General features: G+C 38.3%; 1 protein-coding gene across 2 annotated transcripts in view; it reads right to left on the bottom strand.

Annotated features, from left to right (window-relative positions):
• PPP2R5E (protein phosphatase 2 regulatory subunit B'epsilon) overlaps positions 1-17,796 on the bottom strand; it is a 178,470-nt gene that overhangs the window by 29,874 nt on the left and 130,800 nt on the right. For both annotated transcript variants that reach the window (XM_030811884.1, XM_030811876.1), the window contains exon 5: positions 15,659-15,751. In XM_030811884.1, the coding sequence (XP_030667744.1) occupies positions 15,659-15,751 (93 nt within the window). The remainder of the gene's footprint in view (positions 1-15,658; positions 15,752-17,796) is intronic.

The following is a 17,796-nucleotide window of genomic DNA, read 5'->3' on the forward strand; positions in this document are numbered from 1 at the left end:
GAGTTATGGACAAAAAAAAGGTCCCTCAAACATGGCAGGAAACACAAACTACAGGATGGTCTTCAAAAATAGGTAGAGATAGGACACAATTTTTAGCTACACAATGCCATCCACCATCCATCTATCATTCATTCATCTGCTCATTTTAAAAATGAGTATTTCAAGTAAACATTTATGGTGTGCTTATTAAGAGCCAGCCAGTGGGCGAGCTGTCAGGGATACAATGATAAGCAAGACAGATACAGTCTTTGCTTTCTCAGAGCCTATTCTAATGGGGAATACAAACAAGTAAATAAACAGCACGTTAAGTAGTTCAGGATGTTGTATAAATACACAGCAGACACATCTACTGTATTTGGAAGAAGTGGAGTGATCAGCGAAGGCTTCTAAAGGAAGAGACATCCAGACTGACTGATGAAGAAATGAGGAGTTAGAAGTGGGATAAGAGTGCTCCTCACAGGTTCAATAGTACATGCTTTTCCTAGCAGCCTATCCAAACAGAAGATGTTGTTAACTACAGCTCTCTGCCCATTCAGCAAGACAATAAATACATAAGTACTGAGTTCTTTCTATGTGCCAGCGATGGTCCTCATCGCTGGACATACACATTGTTGAACAATTCTGGAGCCCATCAGGGGAGGTAATGGGCAAGTTAATACATTTCCACAGGAAAACATTCTATCTAGGAAAGAAAGGCATGTGGCCCCAACTAGCAAAAAAAAAGGCCTCATACAGACTCAGTGTCTCTTTATCTCTAACATGTTCCAAATGACATAAGACCTCTAATCCACCTACCCAATCCACCCATCCACCCATTCCCATTCCAAGGTTAATAGAAATAATTAACCTTGTAAGTTTTATTTTTTAAATTTCGTTTCTACTTTTAAGTGTTTCAAAAGGCTTTAATGAATAACTTGTAACCAACATAAGAGAAGGTTTGAGGGTGTGTAATATTAGCAAAACTTGAATCAACTTTCCTTGTATACTGTTAATCTTGAGTTTAATGAATACACAATAACTAAGCAAGAAATGTTTGATGTTTTCATTAGGCTCTCAAACAAAATGCATTGCCGAGTGCTTAACTTTAGATATTTACAAAGCCACAAATATTAAATGTATCATGTTCTATGAGAAAGAAAGATGAATTGCAGTATTAAACTTTTTTTTTTTTTTTTTTTTTGAGATGGAGTCTCACTCTGTCGCCCAGGCCGGAGTGCAGTGGCGCAATCTCGGCTCACTGCAAGCTCCGCCTCCCAGGTTCACGCCATTCTCCTGCCTCAGCCTCTCCGAGTAGCTGGGACTACAGGCGCCCGCCACCACGCCCAGCTAATTTTTTGTATTTTTTAGTAGAGACAGGGTTTCACCGTGATCTCAGTATTAAACTATTTTGATGATTTTATGATGTATGAGAGAGAAATATAATAGTGCACAGGCCAAAACAAGGTGGGGTAGGATGAGCTCTGATGAGCTCTGATTTCCAAAACAAAATAATATGAGTGTGCTTGGTCATATCTATAGTCCCAATCACTCCCACACAAAAAAGAAATATAATCCCACACCTGTAAATGCCTAAGTGGACTGTGCCATCCCTAATATAACAGGCAGCTTGTAGTCAAAGAAAAGAAGTTAAGAAGCTGGAGCGTTTCCAAGGTGATTACAGAGCAAAGACAGACCTGTCAACATACTAACTCCAGGTTTACAAAAACCAGCCTTCTTGAAGCTCACAAATAGGGTTAAACTACATAGTGATTTAGCCAAATAACCTTTCTTTGAACTTCATAAATCTACAATGAAATGAGAAGAGTGAAATGAAAAAGGGCTGTAAGGGTCTTCCAGCTAGACAGGGGGATTGAACCTCTCTCCTCTTGAATCCTCCCTAAAATGACAGTGAAAGAATAAGAATAGAAGAAAGCCTTGGCATAAAGAGGACTGGAGAGAAAATTTAGACTTATTTGTAGACTTCTCAAAGATGGAAGCGGATGACAAGAGGTAACTATCTTAGGTTTCCTCTTTCTCCAGTCTGCTAAGTGTTTTTCCATTCTGCAAGCAGGGAAGAAAGCCAGCAAGAAGCAGGCCAGTTCACACCACAGAACCCTTAAAAGGCTTAAAAACTAAAGGCACCAGATATATTTGATGGTAAGGGTGTGAGAAATAGCTAAAAACAGGAGGACTGGTTGAAAGTCTGTAGAAGACCCCCCAGATCCCCATCCCATGTAGTGTACTGACGATTTACAATGTAAGTCTGGAGAGAATGAGTAAGTATCTGGTCTTGGAGACATCGTACACATTAAGTAAAGTGCTTATTGGAAATAATGGGATGAAATAAAACTCTGCATACCTAAAAGTGACATATTTGCCAGCTTTCTTCCCTGACCAGGCTCCCAATTCTGTATAAGTCAGAAGATCAGAAAGTCCCTTTTGGAAGAAACTGACAGCCTCAAGAGGAAAGACCTACAGACATGCTAACAGCTGAGGGTTTCCTAATGAAATGGCAAGGTCCCTGACCAGTTATCCCATTCAAAGTCACCAGTTGCCAAGTGTCACCATGCAAATATAAACACACACGTGCACACGGTAACATACACAAGTTCTAAGCAACTTTTCAGTAGACTAACATGTAATTATGACTAGGAAGTCAAAGATCACCAGATATTTTAAAATAAAAGACCACAACAAACAATTATAAAGAATTCAGAGGAAACAGGCACAATGCTAAGGGTACCAAAAAAAAAGGTACTCCTTTTTGCAAAAAGGAAACTATAACATCCTCAAAGATAAACAAATATGCTGGATCCTCGAAATAAAACAGAGTGCTATTATTCAGGTGGATATTCAGGAAATTTTTTAAAAGCTTTTAGAAGTTCAACATATAACAAAAATTTTAGCAGAAGCACTAGAACATTAAAATGAGCAAATCTACCCCTGAACGTATAACCAAAAAACAGAGATAATATATACAAGAAGATTTTAAAAACCAGAAGATCCAATACATAATAGCAATCCAGAAAGACATGGAGACAGAAAAACAGAAAATGAAGAGAAGGAAATTATCTGAGGAATAATTCAATTCAATTTCCAGGAAAAAAAAAGTCATGAATGTCAATATAGATATGGTCCATTAAGTGTTCTGCACAATAAATGAACAAAGACCCACACCAAAGCACATCACTTTCTGGATGTGGAGACAAAGAGAAGATCTCAAAGAAGATACAAAGAAGACAGGTCATTATAAAGGATAAGGCATTCAGCTGGTGCAGGCCTTCTTAGTATCAACACTGGAAGCTGGAAAACAATGGATCAATTCCTTAAAACATCTGGGAAAGTTCCAAATTTACACTTAGCCAAAATGTCAATAAAGTATATAGGCAGGCAGGGCACAGTGGCTCACGCCTGTAATCCCAGCACTTTGGAAGACGAAGGCAGGCTGATCACTTGAGGTCAGAAATTTGAGACCAACATGGGCTAACATGGTGAAACCCTGTCTCTACTAAAAATACAAAAATTAGCCTGGCGTGGTGGCATGTGCCTGTAATCCCAGCAGCTGGAAGTTGCAGTGAGCCAAGACCGTGCCACTACACTCCAGCCTGGGCGACAAAGCGAGAGTCTGTCTCAAAAAAAAAAAAAAAAATGTAGGCAGAATAAAGACGTTTTCAGACAAGTGATCTCAGAACATTTACATCCCATTCATGCTTTCTTAGGAAGAATCTACAAGATATGCTCCACCAAAGAAGAAGTTAAACAAGCAAAGACACAGTCTAGAAGGGCAGCAAAGGGAAGTGTTGGGATGACCGTGTGGATGGCCCAGAGTGCCAATTAGAGCAGGATGACCAGGGCTCCAGGAAGAAGGTCTCCAAGGAAAAAAAAAAAAAAAAAAAAAAGAACTGATAGACCAGTTGATATGTGGGCCATACTGAGAAGGGCTGTATGGTTACTCTCAGAGAATTAAAGCATACACTAGTGATGCATACACAGGAAAGCAAGTAAAAAAATAGGGCACCTATTTTCCAGGGTTAAAAAAAAAAAACAAAAAAAGCTCTACAAGAAAAGAAATGTAATTATGTGCCTTGGAATGAACAACATGTATACAATAGTACTCATCTATCATCTGATTCATTCAAATTTTGTGATATAACACTGGATGTAGAGAGGGAGTTATAGTGGGAGATACATAATGGCTTACAGTAGGAAGTCAATAGACATAAATAAAATCTAAAATCACAAGTTAAAAAATAGCAGTATAAGCATGCTGTTTAGAAATATGGAAATAAATATATAGAAACAACTCAAAGACTTAAGTGTGGTTACTTCCAGGAAATAGGACTCTGATTTGGAGAAAGATGAGGCAAGAGACTGCTATTTTTCATTAAAAACCATATAAACATATTTGAATTTTAAAAGTAGGCATTATCAAAACTATTTTTAAAAGTCATTAAGAGCAAAAGATTTTGAGCAAAACAACCCAGCTGCTCTCTGCTATAATAAAGAATTACCCTGCCCTATTCTATGTAAAGTAAGATTTTAGAGAACATCAGAAATCTTCAAATAGATAACCGATAAAATTGGTATTCTAAACATTTTCATCCAGAGTGCCACAGAGCACTAAAATCAGATGTCCACATTTCTGGCTTTGTTTGCAACTTTCTCCTACTACCTGAAAACTATCTTCCTCATACTTTCACCTTGGCCAAATACAGAGAAAACAACCCAGAACAAAGAAACCAGAGCCAAAGGTAGTCTGACTCCAGTGAATCAGAATGACTCAAGGGATGCACTGTATGAAATGAAGCAACCGATGGGGCAAATACTGAGAAAGGACAATGGGGACAAGGCATCAAAAGGTTGCAATCACAAGCTTCTGGCAATTCTCACTCCAAGACTCCTATGGAAATTCAATACAAAACTTTCGAAAGTGTAAGGCGTACAAATATAAACACTCCACCAAGTCACACGCTTTTATTTTCCTCCATTTAATTTCAGGCATTCTGTCCACAAACCAAAGAAGTCCATTTTTTTCCCCTTGAGCATTCTATCTATTTCAAGACAACCTTGTGATTTAAATTTTTAAGACAACCAATTTGGTCAGCAATTCAAGAAAGAGCTATTGTGCTAAATAATGATGCACTTAGTGGGAAGCAGGCAGGGGCTAGCTACATAATTTGTGGGGCCTAGTGCAAAATGAACATGCGGTGGTCCCTTGCTCCAAAAGTATTAAGAGTTTCAAGACAGCAAGAGCAGAGCACTAAACCAAGCACAGGGCCCTTCTAAGCACAGGGCCCAGTGCAACTGCACAAATTATACAACCAGGAAGCTGGCTCTGAATGCAAGAGTCAGAGCAATAAAGCCCTTTTTACAAGATTTCTGAGTTACACACTGGACAGGACAGGATGAGGTGATCTGCTGTTAATTGGTAATTGGTAATGGCTATCTCATAAAATTCCAGGTAGAAATAAATGCTCCCAACTCTTATTTGCTATAGGCTGTGAGAGGGAAATGTAAACATTTTGACATATTCAAGGAACTCATTTGGAAAATAGTTCTTTGTATTGGAGCTGAGATTCAAGGCCTCGTGGAATTTATTTCAGTTTAGAACTAAAATTTTTTTAACAGGTTGGTTTGTGTCATGTCCAATTTGTCTTGAGTTTTTAAAAACACAATAACAAAAGGTCACTTTTAAGGACAGGCTGAATGATTTGCATGATTTGCATAATTTACATGATAATTACAGTACCTTTCAGCTAAATATAACAGCAAATGTGAAGTACAAATTACTAAATAGCAATCTCCAGCAGTACATATGTTTACGGGGATACTTGAATAGTATGTCTCTTAGCAACCACTGACTGTTTTTCAGATTTGCAGTGGTTGAAAGCAATCTTTAGAAATATGTTGCTAAACTCTTGCCACAATAATCCACCCAGTGAAATAATCCAAGGTTTGGCAATTCATTTGGGTCTAAAGAAGGGGTTGGGGGATCATAAAGAAACCATTTTCCCAACCATCCCAATACAGATGAAAATTATCTTTATTGAGAATAAACAAAATTGTTCCATAAAGCCTAGGCAAGTCTACATACTCATAGCTCTAGAAGGCAGTTAACCAAGTTACTTAAGTCTAAAATCAACATTACCACAGACAAAAGTGCACTATGCAATGAACTGACTATCTTTGATAAATCTCTAACAGCTTTCTTGTGCAAACACTTAAGTGAGTATACAAAAAATGCTACAGGTTATGTAAATCTAGATTTAATAAAAATCACAATGAAATTGAAGTGAGCCAGTCATACTATTCTAGAATAAAAAACAATAAAACCCTTCAAACGAAAACATTCAAATCCCTTGAATGAAAAACGACAGACTGTTGGCTGCGCGCGGTGGCTCACGCCTGTAATCCCAGCACTTTGGGAGGCCGAGGCGGGCAGATCACGAGGTCAGGAGTTCAAGACCAGCCTGCCCAACATGGTGAAACCTCATCTCTACTAAAAACACAAAAAATTAGCCAGGCATACTGGTGCATGCTTGTAATCCCACCTATTCAGGAGACTGAGACAGAAGAATCACTTGAACCCGGGAGGCTGAGGTTGCAGTGAGCCGAGCTCGAGCCACTGCAATGCAGCCTGGGTGACAGAGCTAGACTTCATCTTAAAAAAAAAAAAAAAAAAAAAGAAAACAGACTGTTTTGTCTGGCTCTACCAAAATATGGCTTTCCAGCTTCTCTTGAAAAACCAAAAGATCTAGCAATACCTGGCTCACTTACCTAGAGACCAACCGTTACTGAGAGTGGATTGGCAGCAGGATCCAAGCTCTCTAAATCACCAGTTTCCATCACTCCTTTGGTCATACCCACACTACTTCATTATGTATCATTTGTCTGTCCTCTGTAAAGATTCAAATGGGCTATCCCTGGTTTTCACACATTATAAATTATATGTTCCTGGCACTAATAAACATTTATGTCCAACACTGATTGGAGGAAATCAGTTGGCAAAGTGGAACTGAAGAGAATCCAGAGACACAGGAAACCCATGTAACATCTTAAGAGAACCCAACAGCCTGTGAAGAACCATGTACGTAGAGTCAAATGGATACCAATGATTTTTAGAATAAGAGTTGGATTTCAAATAATTCATAACATGCTAGGTAAGACATGACAGGCTAACACTATCTGATTTCATGGACTGAAGCTATTAAAGAAAACACAGCTTAAGAAAGTTCTTAAAACAAGAATCCTAATAAAAATATTAGTGACAGCACCAGCATAACGTTTACTGAATACGAACCATCTGTTGGGAATACTTCTGAGAGTTTGTATAGGTATTTAGTTGTTAAATCTCCACAACAACCTTACAATGTGATTATATTATGATATTTTGCGTCTACTTTCTAGATGAGGAAACTGAGGCACAGAGTAGTTATGTCACTTGTCCAAGGTCAAATACAAAAAAATGGCAGAGCCCGAATTCAAATCAGTCTGTACACTTAACCACCAATCTATACTGCTTCCTGATGAGGAAGAAAAACTCAAGGTATTGAAAAAGGCACTTTTGAGGCAACGCAGGAAGCTTTCTTTTGAGCTTTAGATTTTAAAAGGGCAGATACAAATGCTGAAAGGAAGGAAGCAATGAATACTGGGCATAAAAGAATAGTGCTATCCTACAAAAATAGTCTTAGGAAGGCTAATGCACCAAATCAGCTGAGGTTTATGAAAAATGCAAGGCAATAAAATGAGAATGCACTTGCAGATGAAATTTTTTATTATTCTTATTGATTATAACATATACGCTCTTTTTTAATATAAAAAAAAGATATCTAAAAAATAGGAAGTGAAGATCATCACACATAATCACCCCCTTCCAGCCAATTAACAACAATTTGGTAGAACTCCTTTCAAAATTGTTAATGCATATTGCTATAGTCTGAATGTGTCCCCCAAAATTCATGTGATAGAAATTTAACCCCCAATGAAACAGTGTTGGGAGGTAAGGCCTTTTGGTAGGTGTTGAGGTCATAAGGAATCTGCCCTCATAAATAGATTCATGCCACTATAAAAGGGGATTTGGGACATGGGTTCACTCTCTCTCATCCTTCTGCCTTCCACCATGTGAGGGCACACCCAGTAAGATGGCACTCGTTAGATGCCAGCACCTCGATCTTGGACTTCCCAGCCTCCAGAACTGTAAGAAATAAACTTCTGTTCTTTATAAATTACCCAGTCTGAGGCATTTTGTTAAAGCAGCACAAAAGAACTAAGACAAAAATACTAACATTATTTTTCCCTAAAATAACAGACACAGGCTCAAAAATTATACTGTTCTATAACAATGCATGTTTCACTTAAAAATAGATCATGAGTAGGTCTATCACATTCTTTTTACAAACTGATGAATATTTCACTATATGAATGTCCACAGTTCAATTATCTCCTACTAAGGAACTTTGAAGTTATTTTCCAATTTTCTAATAATGATTAGCAATGGTGCATTCAATACCTTTGTATATATATGTTTTGTACATATCTGATTATTTCTCATGGAATTGTTGGGTCTAAATTTAAGTTGATAGAATACTATCGGTTTTCTCTTCAGGACAATTATGCCAATTTAATGTATATGTGTATATAGCCATCTATTCATACATTTATTCATTCATTTATTTGGTACGTCTTCTTATAGGTTTTATGGCACATCAGCAGGGTCATCTCCACCTAAGGCGCTATTATGTTCCACTCTCCTGTTCCAACGCCATATTGTTTTAATTAACTTACCTTTTCCTTTGTAGTATATTATTTAATAAGTACCATATCATTAGTCATCTTTTTCAAAAATTTATTTCATAACTCTAAACGTTTCAAGTTTTTAAAAAACTGTAATTTTAATTAGAACTGCACTAATGTATAAATAATTTGGAGATTATATAGACATCTTTCTGATGGTGAGTCTTCCCATCTAGCAATATGCTACATTTCTGCATTTATTCAAGCCTTCTTCAAGTTTCATATACATTTTAAAAATTCTATTTCAAAAAATGAAGATTTTAAAATTAATATTGGAAGCCAGGCACAGTGACTTATGCTGTATTGCCAGCGCTTTGGGAGGCCAAGGTGGGCAGATCACTTGAGTCCAGGAGTTCAAGAGCAGCCTGGCCAACATGGTGAAACCACGTCTCTACCAAAACTACAAAAATTAGGGCCGGGCGTGGTGGCTCATGCCTATAATCCCAGCACTTTGGGAGACCGAGGCAGGTGGATCACCTGAGGTCGGGAGTTCGAGACCAGCCTGACCAACATGGAGAAACCCCGTTACCACTAAAAATACAAAAAATTAGCCAGCCGTAGTGGCGAGTGCCTGTAATCCCAGCTACTCAGAAGGCTGAGGCAGGAGAATTGCTTGAACCCAAGAGGCAGAGGTTGCAGTGAGCTGAGACCGCACCACTGCACTCCAACCTGGGTGACAGAGCAAGACTCGGTCTCAAAAAAACAATCAAACAAAAAAAAAATAGCTGAGTTTGGTGGTGCACGTCTGTAATCCCAGCTACTCAGGTGGCTGAGGCACGAGAATCACTTGAACCCGGGAGGTGGAGGTTGCGGTGAGCTGAAATCACACCTCTGCACTCCAGCCTGGACAACAGAGCAAGACTCTGTCTCAAAAATAAATAAATAAATAAATAAATAAAAATAAAATTATTGGAATCAAGAAAAATAATACATTCTATCAATGCGGGCAGATAACATACGAGGGGGTTGTGAAAAGATGAATTAATATTCAATGAACAACTACTATGCCCCATAGGTGATACCAGTAGACATTTTTACAAGTCATCTCATCTTATCTCACAACAAGTCTACTTGCTGTGACTTGTTGTGATAGGTGACTCTTAATGTCATTTTATAGAAAACGACACTGAGGCTCAGAGTGGTCAATAATCTGCCCGAGGTTTTCAGTCACCTGTTTAAGATTGAAGGCAGGGATCCTGTCTTTGTATCCACACTGCCAAGTGAACTAAGCAGATTTGACAACTGTCGATTTTGAGGTGTCTCCTATTTTACTTAACGGTATCTCATTTATCCTGTTATGTCATGAATGAGGAAATTCAGGCTTGGACAACAGGTATACAAACTTGCTGAAAGTCATACTGCAAGTAGGCAGAGAAGCCAGAGTTTGTATGCAGTTTCTTCTGACCCCAAAGCTCACATTCTCAGCTCCTAAAATATACTTACAATATACTGGGAAGTCAAGATTCAAACCCAAAGCTTCCTAACTTTCCACTACATCATAGCAAAATAGCTCAATTCCTATTTTGCTTTTGTATTCACTGACAGAGGAACGAGAGTCAGAAGACTGACTGCAAAGAACATATTCAGCTGCTACAGAAAATAAGTTGAAATCTCATGGATACAATAAATTCTGTCTAACTGAAGAAAGAAATTTTAAGCTGAGATTACCAAGATTCTTTTTTGAGATCACTGAAAACCCACAGAAAATAAAAATCTGCCCAAAGAAAAGAAACAGGGTAAACGTCATCCTGATTTGTCAAAAGGAAAAGGATGTAGGTTTCCATGTCATAAGAGAAACACACTAGGAACAGGTGGCACCATGGGAGACTATGGAGTTCAGAAAAATGCAAGGACAAGCAGGGGTGTGAAAAAGACCTGACTACAGAGTGCAGAGGTTAGAAGGACCTGTCAATTCAAGGACAGTTATGTCATGGTGGGAAAGAGGAGGAGGAATGAGTGAGACGGGGGATAATGGGGTAAAATATCAGCATCAATCCCTCAAGCCCCAAAGGCCCACCCACTCCCCAGCAGAACAAAACCAGCCAGGAAGGGATCTCAGGAGAACCAGTTAAGAAATTAAGGCCCCCTCTTAGAAGGCACTGGGAGCAAAGGTAAGTCATCAGCAGACTAAAGGGTAAGGAAAGGACAGGAGGCCAACTTACAGGTTACCAACATGAATGAGCAGGGTATTCTGGAAAATGGTAGCTAACAGGTGCCCAGGGCTTATTCCCAACATGGCAGTTAATGCACTGATTAGTCAGATGATTTCATTCAAGCTCTCGGTGGTGGTGCTGATTCTGCCAATATCCCTGCTTGCCACTTTCACAATTCATTCAGGAACTGGTGTGAAGGTCAAATTTATAACAGATCCAGCAGATGGAAAGTAAAGAAGGCAACAATTGGAAAAATGAGGAAGGGGCTGAAAACGTAAAGTATATAAATGAACTTTACCACTGACACTTTATTTCTTGTGTCTGGCAAAATTTTAGGACAGATGAACAAACCCATGGTTTGCAAGCACTTAGGGCAGGATCATCAGTAAACAGCACTAGCTCTAGACGTTCACTAATACCACATGGCAGATAAATGGCATTCCTTTTTATGATAAAGTTACAAGGCCTACAGATGAGAGTAATGCTATAAACACAGAGTCCTGGCTTTTACCATAGCATCTAATAGTCTCTATGTTCTCCTTACAACCAAAATTAAGAAATGCAGGAAGGGGCCGGGCGCGGTGGCTCACATTTGTAATCCCAGCACATTGGGAGGCCGAGGTGGGCGGATCACGAGGTCAAGAGATCGAGACCACGATGAAACCCCATCTCTACTAAAAATACAAAAAATTAGCCGGGCATGGTGGCGGGCGCCTGTAGTCCCAGATACTCGGAGAGGCTGAGGCAGGAGAATGGCGTGAACCCGGGAGGCGGAGCTTGCAGTGAGCCGAAATTGCGCCACTGCACTCCAGCCTGGGTGACACAGCGAGACTCCGTCTCAAAAAAAAAAAAAAAAGAAGAAATGCAGGAAGGATGATAATATACTAGTAAATTTCTGGATCAAGGATAAAATTCAAAGATTACTGATTAATCATGAAGCTGTGTAATATAGGGAATTTCTAAAGGCTCCTATCTCAACCCTGGCTAGTTTAACAACTTTTTCTTTTTTTTTAATTATTTTTATTTTTATAGTTTTGGGAGTACAAGTGCAGTTGTGTTACATGGATATATTGCATTGATATAGTTTGGTTTTTGTTCCCTCCAAATCTCGTGTTGAAATGTGATTCCCAGTGTTGGAGGTGGGGCCTAGTGAGAGGTATCTGGATCATGGAGGTATGGAGGTGGGTCCCTCATGAATGGGTTGGTGCTATCCTTGAAGTAATGAGTGAGTTCTCACTCTATTAGTTACCGTGAGATCTGGTTGTTAAAAAAAAAAAAAAAAAAAAAAAAAAAAAAAAAAAGCTTGACGCCCCCTCTGTCTTGCTCCTCTCTCACCACATGACACACATGCTCCCCCTTTGCTTTCCACCATGATTATAAGCTTCCTGAGGCCCTCACCAGAAGCAGATGCTAGTGCCATGCTTCTTGTACAGTCTGAAGAACCATGAACCAAATACACCTCTTTTCTTCATAAATTACCCAGCCACAAGAATTCCTTTATAGCAACACAAAATGGACTACTAGATGCATGGCAGTGAAGTCTGGGCTTTTAGTGTACCCATATACAATAGTGTGCACTGTACCCAATAGGGAGTGTTTTATCCTAGTTAAACAATTTTAATCAATGACTTAGATGAGGCCAATAGCATATTTAGGTTACAGATGTCATAAAGATGGAAGACACAGTGAATAAGGTAGATATGAATAAGGGATAAATGATTCCACAGGAACATATGCCAAGTACTACACTTAGATAAAAAAGCAAACTGTGTAACAACCAACAATAAGTAAGCCAGGCATGGTGGTGCACACCTGTAGTTTCAGCAACTTGGAAGACTGAGGTGGATCACTTGAGCCCAAGCTAGACAACATAGCAAGACCCTGTTTGTTTGAAAAAGAGAAAAGAAGAGAAACATGCAGCAATATGCAGAAAGCTCAATTAGAAGCCAGCTATAATCAGAAGCTTAACGTAAGTTGGCAATGTCATGCTACAGTAAGAAATGCTCATGGGACTTTTCCTTTAAGAAACCTAGAGTCACAACAAGGGAATGAAAAAGCCAACTCTAAGCCGCACTGGGCTGACCAGGCTCAGGGCATTCTGTTCAGATATAGATGTCACATTAGAGGACAAATGGACACATCCAGGATACTGAAGGCTTCAAAACTAACAAATGAGAAAAGGTTGACAGAACCAAGAACTCGGTCTGGAGGAGAAAATGCATACTGACAGATGGTAGGCTAGATCCAGAAGGCAAATGGGCTAGTTCACTCTGTACAAGATTTTAGTAACACCAGAAAACTTCACAGAAGAATCTGGATTTCTATTTACCTTGGGGGTTGGCGAGGAGAAAACTCTGGGGATAACTGAATGAAGAGGGGTAGCCAAAGCCCCATTTAATAGGAACCAGTCTACATCCTATTGTCTGACCCCTGGCTTTCAGACTTACTATGTGTGAGGCTATCGGCATTTGAATTGCAACCACTGTTATAGAGAAAAAGAGTCAAAGGGTGAACACAAAAGCTGTGTTCTAAGACCTGAAAGGTTATGTCTGGGCTACAGATATACTAAGAAATTATTCTGGGGAGAATAAGGACAAAGGGTACAAGGCATAGAGAGGTTCAGCATAAAAAAGAACTTCCTAACAAAAGTGGAACAAGCTGCCTGTGTGTATCGCTTTTCTTCACTGAAAAAGGGTCTCAAAGGAGACTAATTTGCTAAAGAACTAGAATACATAACCCAAAATGTCCTTTCCAAATCTGGATTTCTCTGATGTTTTCGTATTATAAGTTTCATTATCTTCAGTACTGTCTACCATGGACAGCACACTGGGCTGAGCCCTGGATGTTTTTGTGTAAGAAAAGCACTGGCTTCATAGTAAGACCATAGGATTTACTGATTCCATGTCAACTAAATAAAGGCTCTAATAGAGAATTACTACCTGATCCTCTCAGGCACATTAATTCACAAGAAATAGGAGAACCCTATTATTTCATTAGTCTTCACATGTGAGGGCTACTTCTCCCCTGAAGTCACTCCAAGTTACAGCAAGGGAATCACAAGAAGGCATCATGGCATGATGGACAGAAATCCAGAATAGGAAATGTTGAACAAACTTGATAATCTTTCTAGACCTCAGTTTGTGCATCTATAAAATGGGGCAGGGGGTGAGGGAGGGCATAAAAATTTAGCCATGTCTACTTTACAAGACTGCTGTACAAATCAACTAACGCAGGCAAAGGTGCTCTGACAATTAGACAGCACTATATATGTGCAAGGCTTTCCAATACAAAATGTAGATCTACTATGTATCACTTACATTTTTTTGAAATAAATTATGCTTCCTTGGCATAACAATCCATACCAATTTACCTATTTACCCCGTGATCCACGTATCTATCTATTTACCTACCTTTCCATCTCTATTTCAGACCTCACTTTTCCAAACCCTCTCATGTTAAAGTGGGAGCCAGCATTCACCAGTGTGGTACCAAAGTACTCTAAATCAAGGATCAGCCCCATGTACCCAGGGGAATAGGGTGTACAGGTACTAATGAGCCCCACAGGCAAGGCACCAAACCTCCTTTCAGCTCTGAGCTAACACCTGAACTTGGGGCTTAATTCCACTTAGCCTTACTTAGGATGTGGAGAGGCCTCCATGCCCCTCAGCTCTCTGGAAGCTTGCCTGCCCCTGTTGGATTGAACCCTATGAAACTGCTCTCTTGAGTGTTAAAAACAGTCAAAAAATTGGCTATGGTTCAACCTATATATCCTAAATTCCAAACGTATTAATTTAATTAAGGAGGGAAATGAGATCACAAAGGTTATCAGCCCCATCCCAGTAAGGCAGAGGAGATCAATTTCCTGCCAAATTAATGTTTTACTTTTTATTTTATTTTTAGAGACAGGGTCTTGCTCTGTTGCCCAGGCTAAATCAAATTAATGTTTTAAATTTGAAATTCTTCTTACTGGCTTACTAGGAGATAAACATTTATTCTTTCCTACATTAGATGCCCCATATGTCACTCAGAAAAGAGCTACACCAGTTTGGCTCAAGCATCCATTTTTAGAGATGAATGTATCAAGAACAGGAGCAAGGAAGTGTTACCTAAAACTTCAGTGCCATGAAAGCACCCAAGTTCCAGGTAAAAAGGAAGATCCATCATTATAACATGCACAACGAGGAGTCAGGAAAAAAGTGTTCCCAGAGATGTTCCAAATGGAGAGATGAGAGTTAATCCCTTTAGGGAAATTTTAGAATGTTAAGCTATGCTATTTTCTAGCAGTGAAATCTCATCAGTACCTTGACTTTGATTATTTATTACAGGTTACTTATGCTTTGAAGTCTGAGCTTGCCTACTCAGTTTTAACAGATCTACACCACAGTTCTTTAAGAATCCTTATGCAAATATAAGTTTTTAAGCTATATAACAATTCACATAAACCAAGGTTATATAAATGAAATTCCTTTATAATTAAATTTTAAGAGAAAACTGTAGGGATTTAGGCATTAGCATTCCTGGCTATTTAAAATGTAATTTATTTCTACCATAAATAAACTTAAATGTACCTATTACTTTTAATAGGCAGTAATGGAAATTAACTTACGTTTATATATATATTTTTTGTGGGTGATATAACTGTCACTGCAAAATTTTTTTAGCAAACATGAAGAGAAAATTTGATAAAGTGTTAACTGGATGACAAATACACACATCCACAATAATTTGCTTACCTGTAATACAAATTTCTGATCTATATATTTTTTGGCAATGCTGGGTTGGAATTCTTGGCTTTCCAAAAATCGTATGAAAAATTCATATACAAGCTGCAACAAACAGATTATAATTAATTTCAAATTATGATTCACTGAGAACAGTACTAAAAACCACCAAAAGCCTGTAACACTAAAAGTGACAGGCCTTAGAAAACTGATTTTAGTATCAATCAACAAACCAGGCCAGCCTTTCTTGTGGCTCACAGTTGCTGTTATGCTTTCAACTTTTAAAAGTTTAAATTAGAAAATACAACCAAACAAAGCAAAGAAAAATTTCCCATAATCTTACCATTCAGAGACAACCACCGTTAACATTTCAATGTATATATTTCCTTCTATAACATACTAATGTACTATAAATATATTCTTACAGTTTTGCAAACTACTTGTACCATTTAAACAATATATTATGTATATACTTCATTTAACGTACCATATAAATATACTTTTACAGTTTTACAGACTACTTTTACCATTTAAACAATGTATTATCAACAATTTACATCAATAATATCTCAACTATCATTCTTAGTAGCTGTAAGCAGTCCATTATAATGTATAATGAATAATTCCATTATTCATAATTAATTTAACCAACCTCCCAGGCTTAGATATTTAAGTAGTTTCTGAATTATTTCTCCATCATTCTGTGACAACTGCATCACATAGCATACGTCAGTATGTACTTGTTCAATTATGTCATGAGGAAATATTTCTAAACGTGGAATTGCTAGATCACAAGATATCCAAACATTCAGAATTTTTGATACTCATTGACAAATTTCTTTTCAGAAAGTTTATGGCAATTTCTACTCATCTGGATCATAAGGTAGTGTGGCACAATATACCCATCTGCAAAAAGTCAGCCTCCAATAATTGTTCTGATAACCAGTGGGGAATCATTGCCTATTCTCTTTGCATAATAAGTCTATGTCAAAGGCTACATCAGATCCTGATGAGGTATGCAACAGTGTATCAAAACCAGAACCTTTAACTGGTACAACTGCCTGCGCCTGCAGTCTCAGCTACTCAGAAGGCTGAGGAAGGAGGACTGCTTCAGCCCAGGAGTTTGAGTCAAGCCTGGGCAAGAGAACAAGACTCTTGTTTCTTTAAAAAATAAATATATAATCCAGAACTTTTTAAGACATGAATACTGGGTTGAATGCCTAACTCTTTCCCTTACCGTGTAACCCTGAGCAAGTTAATTTCTCTGAAACTTTGTCTCTTCGATTTTATAATGGAGATGGATAGTCTCTAAGATTAAATGTGAAAATACACACATAAAGCCCTCTGCACAATGACTAACATGTGTCATCATCACTATTCCTAAAATAACATTTGCTAACTTTTTGGTCTCACTCCTTTACACTTAAAAATTAACAAGGACCCCAAAGCTTTTGTTTATATTAGATATATATGATATATATAATATCAAATTAGAAATAAAAAGTGAAAAAAACTTTAAAATTTTACTGTTTCATTTAAAAACAAGGTGCATTATATGTTAACATAATTATGTTCCTGAAAAAAAAGAAAAAAAAACCTTTACTTTCCAAAAGAATTGAGAAGAAAGCCATTGTTTTATAGTTTTATAAATCTCTTTAATACGTGGCTTAATGTAAGACAGATTTTCATCTGCTTCTATATCCAATCTGTTGTGATATGTCATTTTGGTTTAAGTATACAAAGAAAATCAAGGCTGATGGAGATCCAGGGAGATCTTCACCAAAAAAGGGGGAGTATTTTACTAGTTTCTTTTTCTCCCACATAATTGTGGTTATTCTTCTTTGATGCTACACTAAATTCAACAAACTGTCATTTCTTTTTTTTTTTTTTTTTTGAGACAGAGTCTCACTCTGTCACCCAGGCTGGAGTGCAGTGGCGCGATCTCTGCTCACTGCAAGCTCCGCCTCCCGGGTTCATGCTATTCTCCTGCCTCAGCCTCCCAAGTAGCTGGGACTACAGGCGCCCGCCACCACGCCCAGCTAATTTTTTGTATTTTTAGTAGAGACGGGGTTTCACTGTGTTAGACAGGATGGTCCCGATCTCCTGACCTCGTGATCCGCCCACCTCTGCCTCCCAAAGTGCTGGGATTA

Source organism: Nomascus leucogenys, chromosome 1a, assembly GCF_006542625.1.
Source record: "Nomascus leucogenys isolate Asia chromosome 1a, Asia_NLE_v1, whole genome shotgun sequence".
Taxonomy (NCBI): Eukaryota; Metazoa; Chordata; class Mammalia; order Primates; family Hylobatidae; genus Nomascus; species Nomascus leucogenys.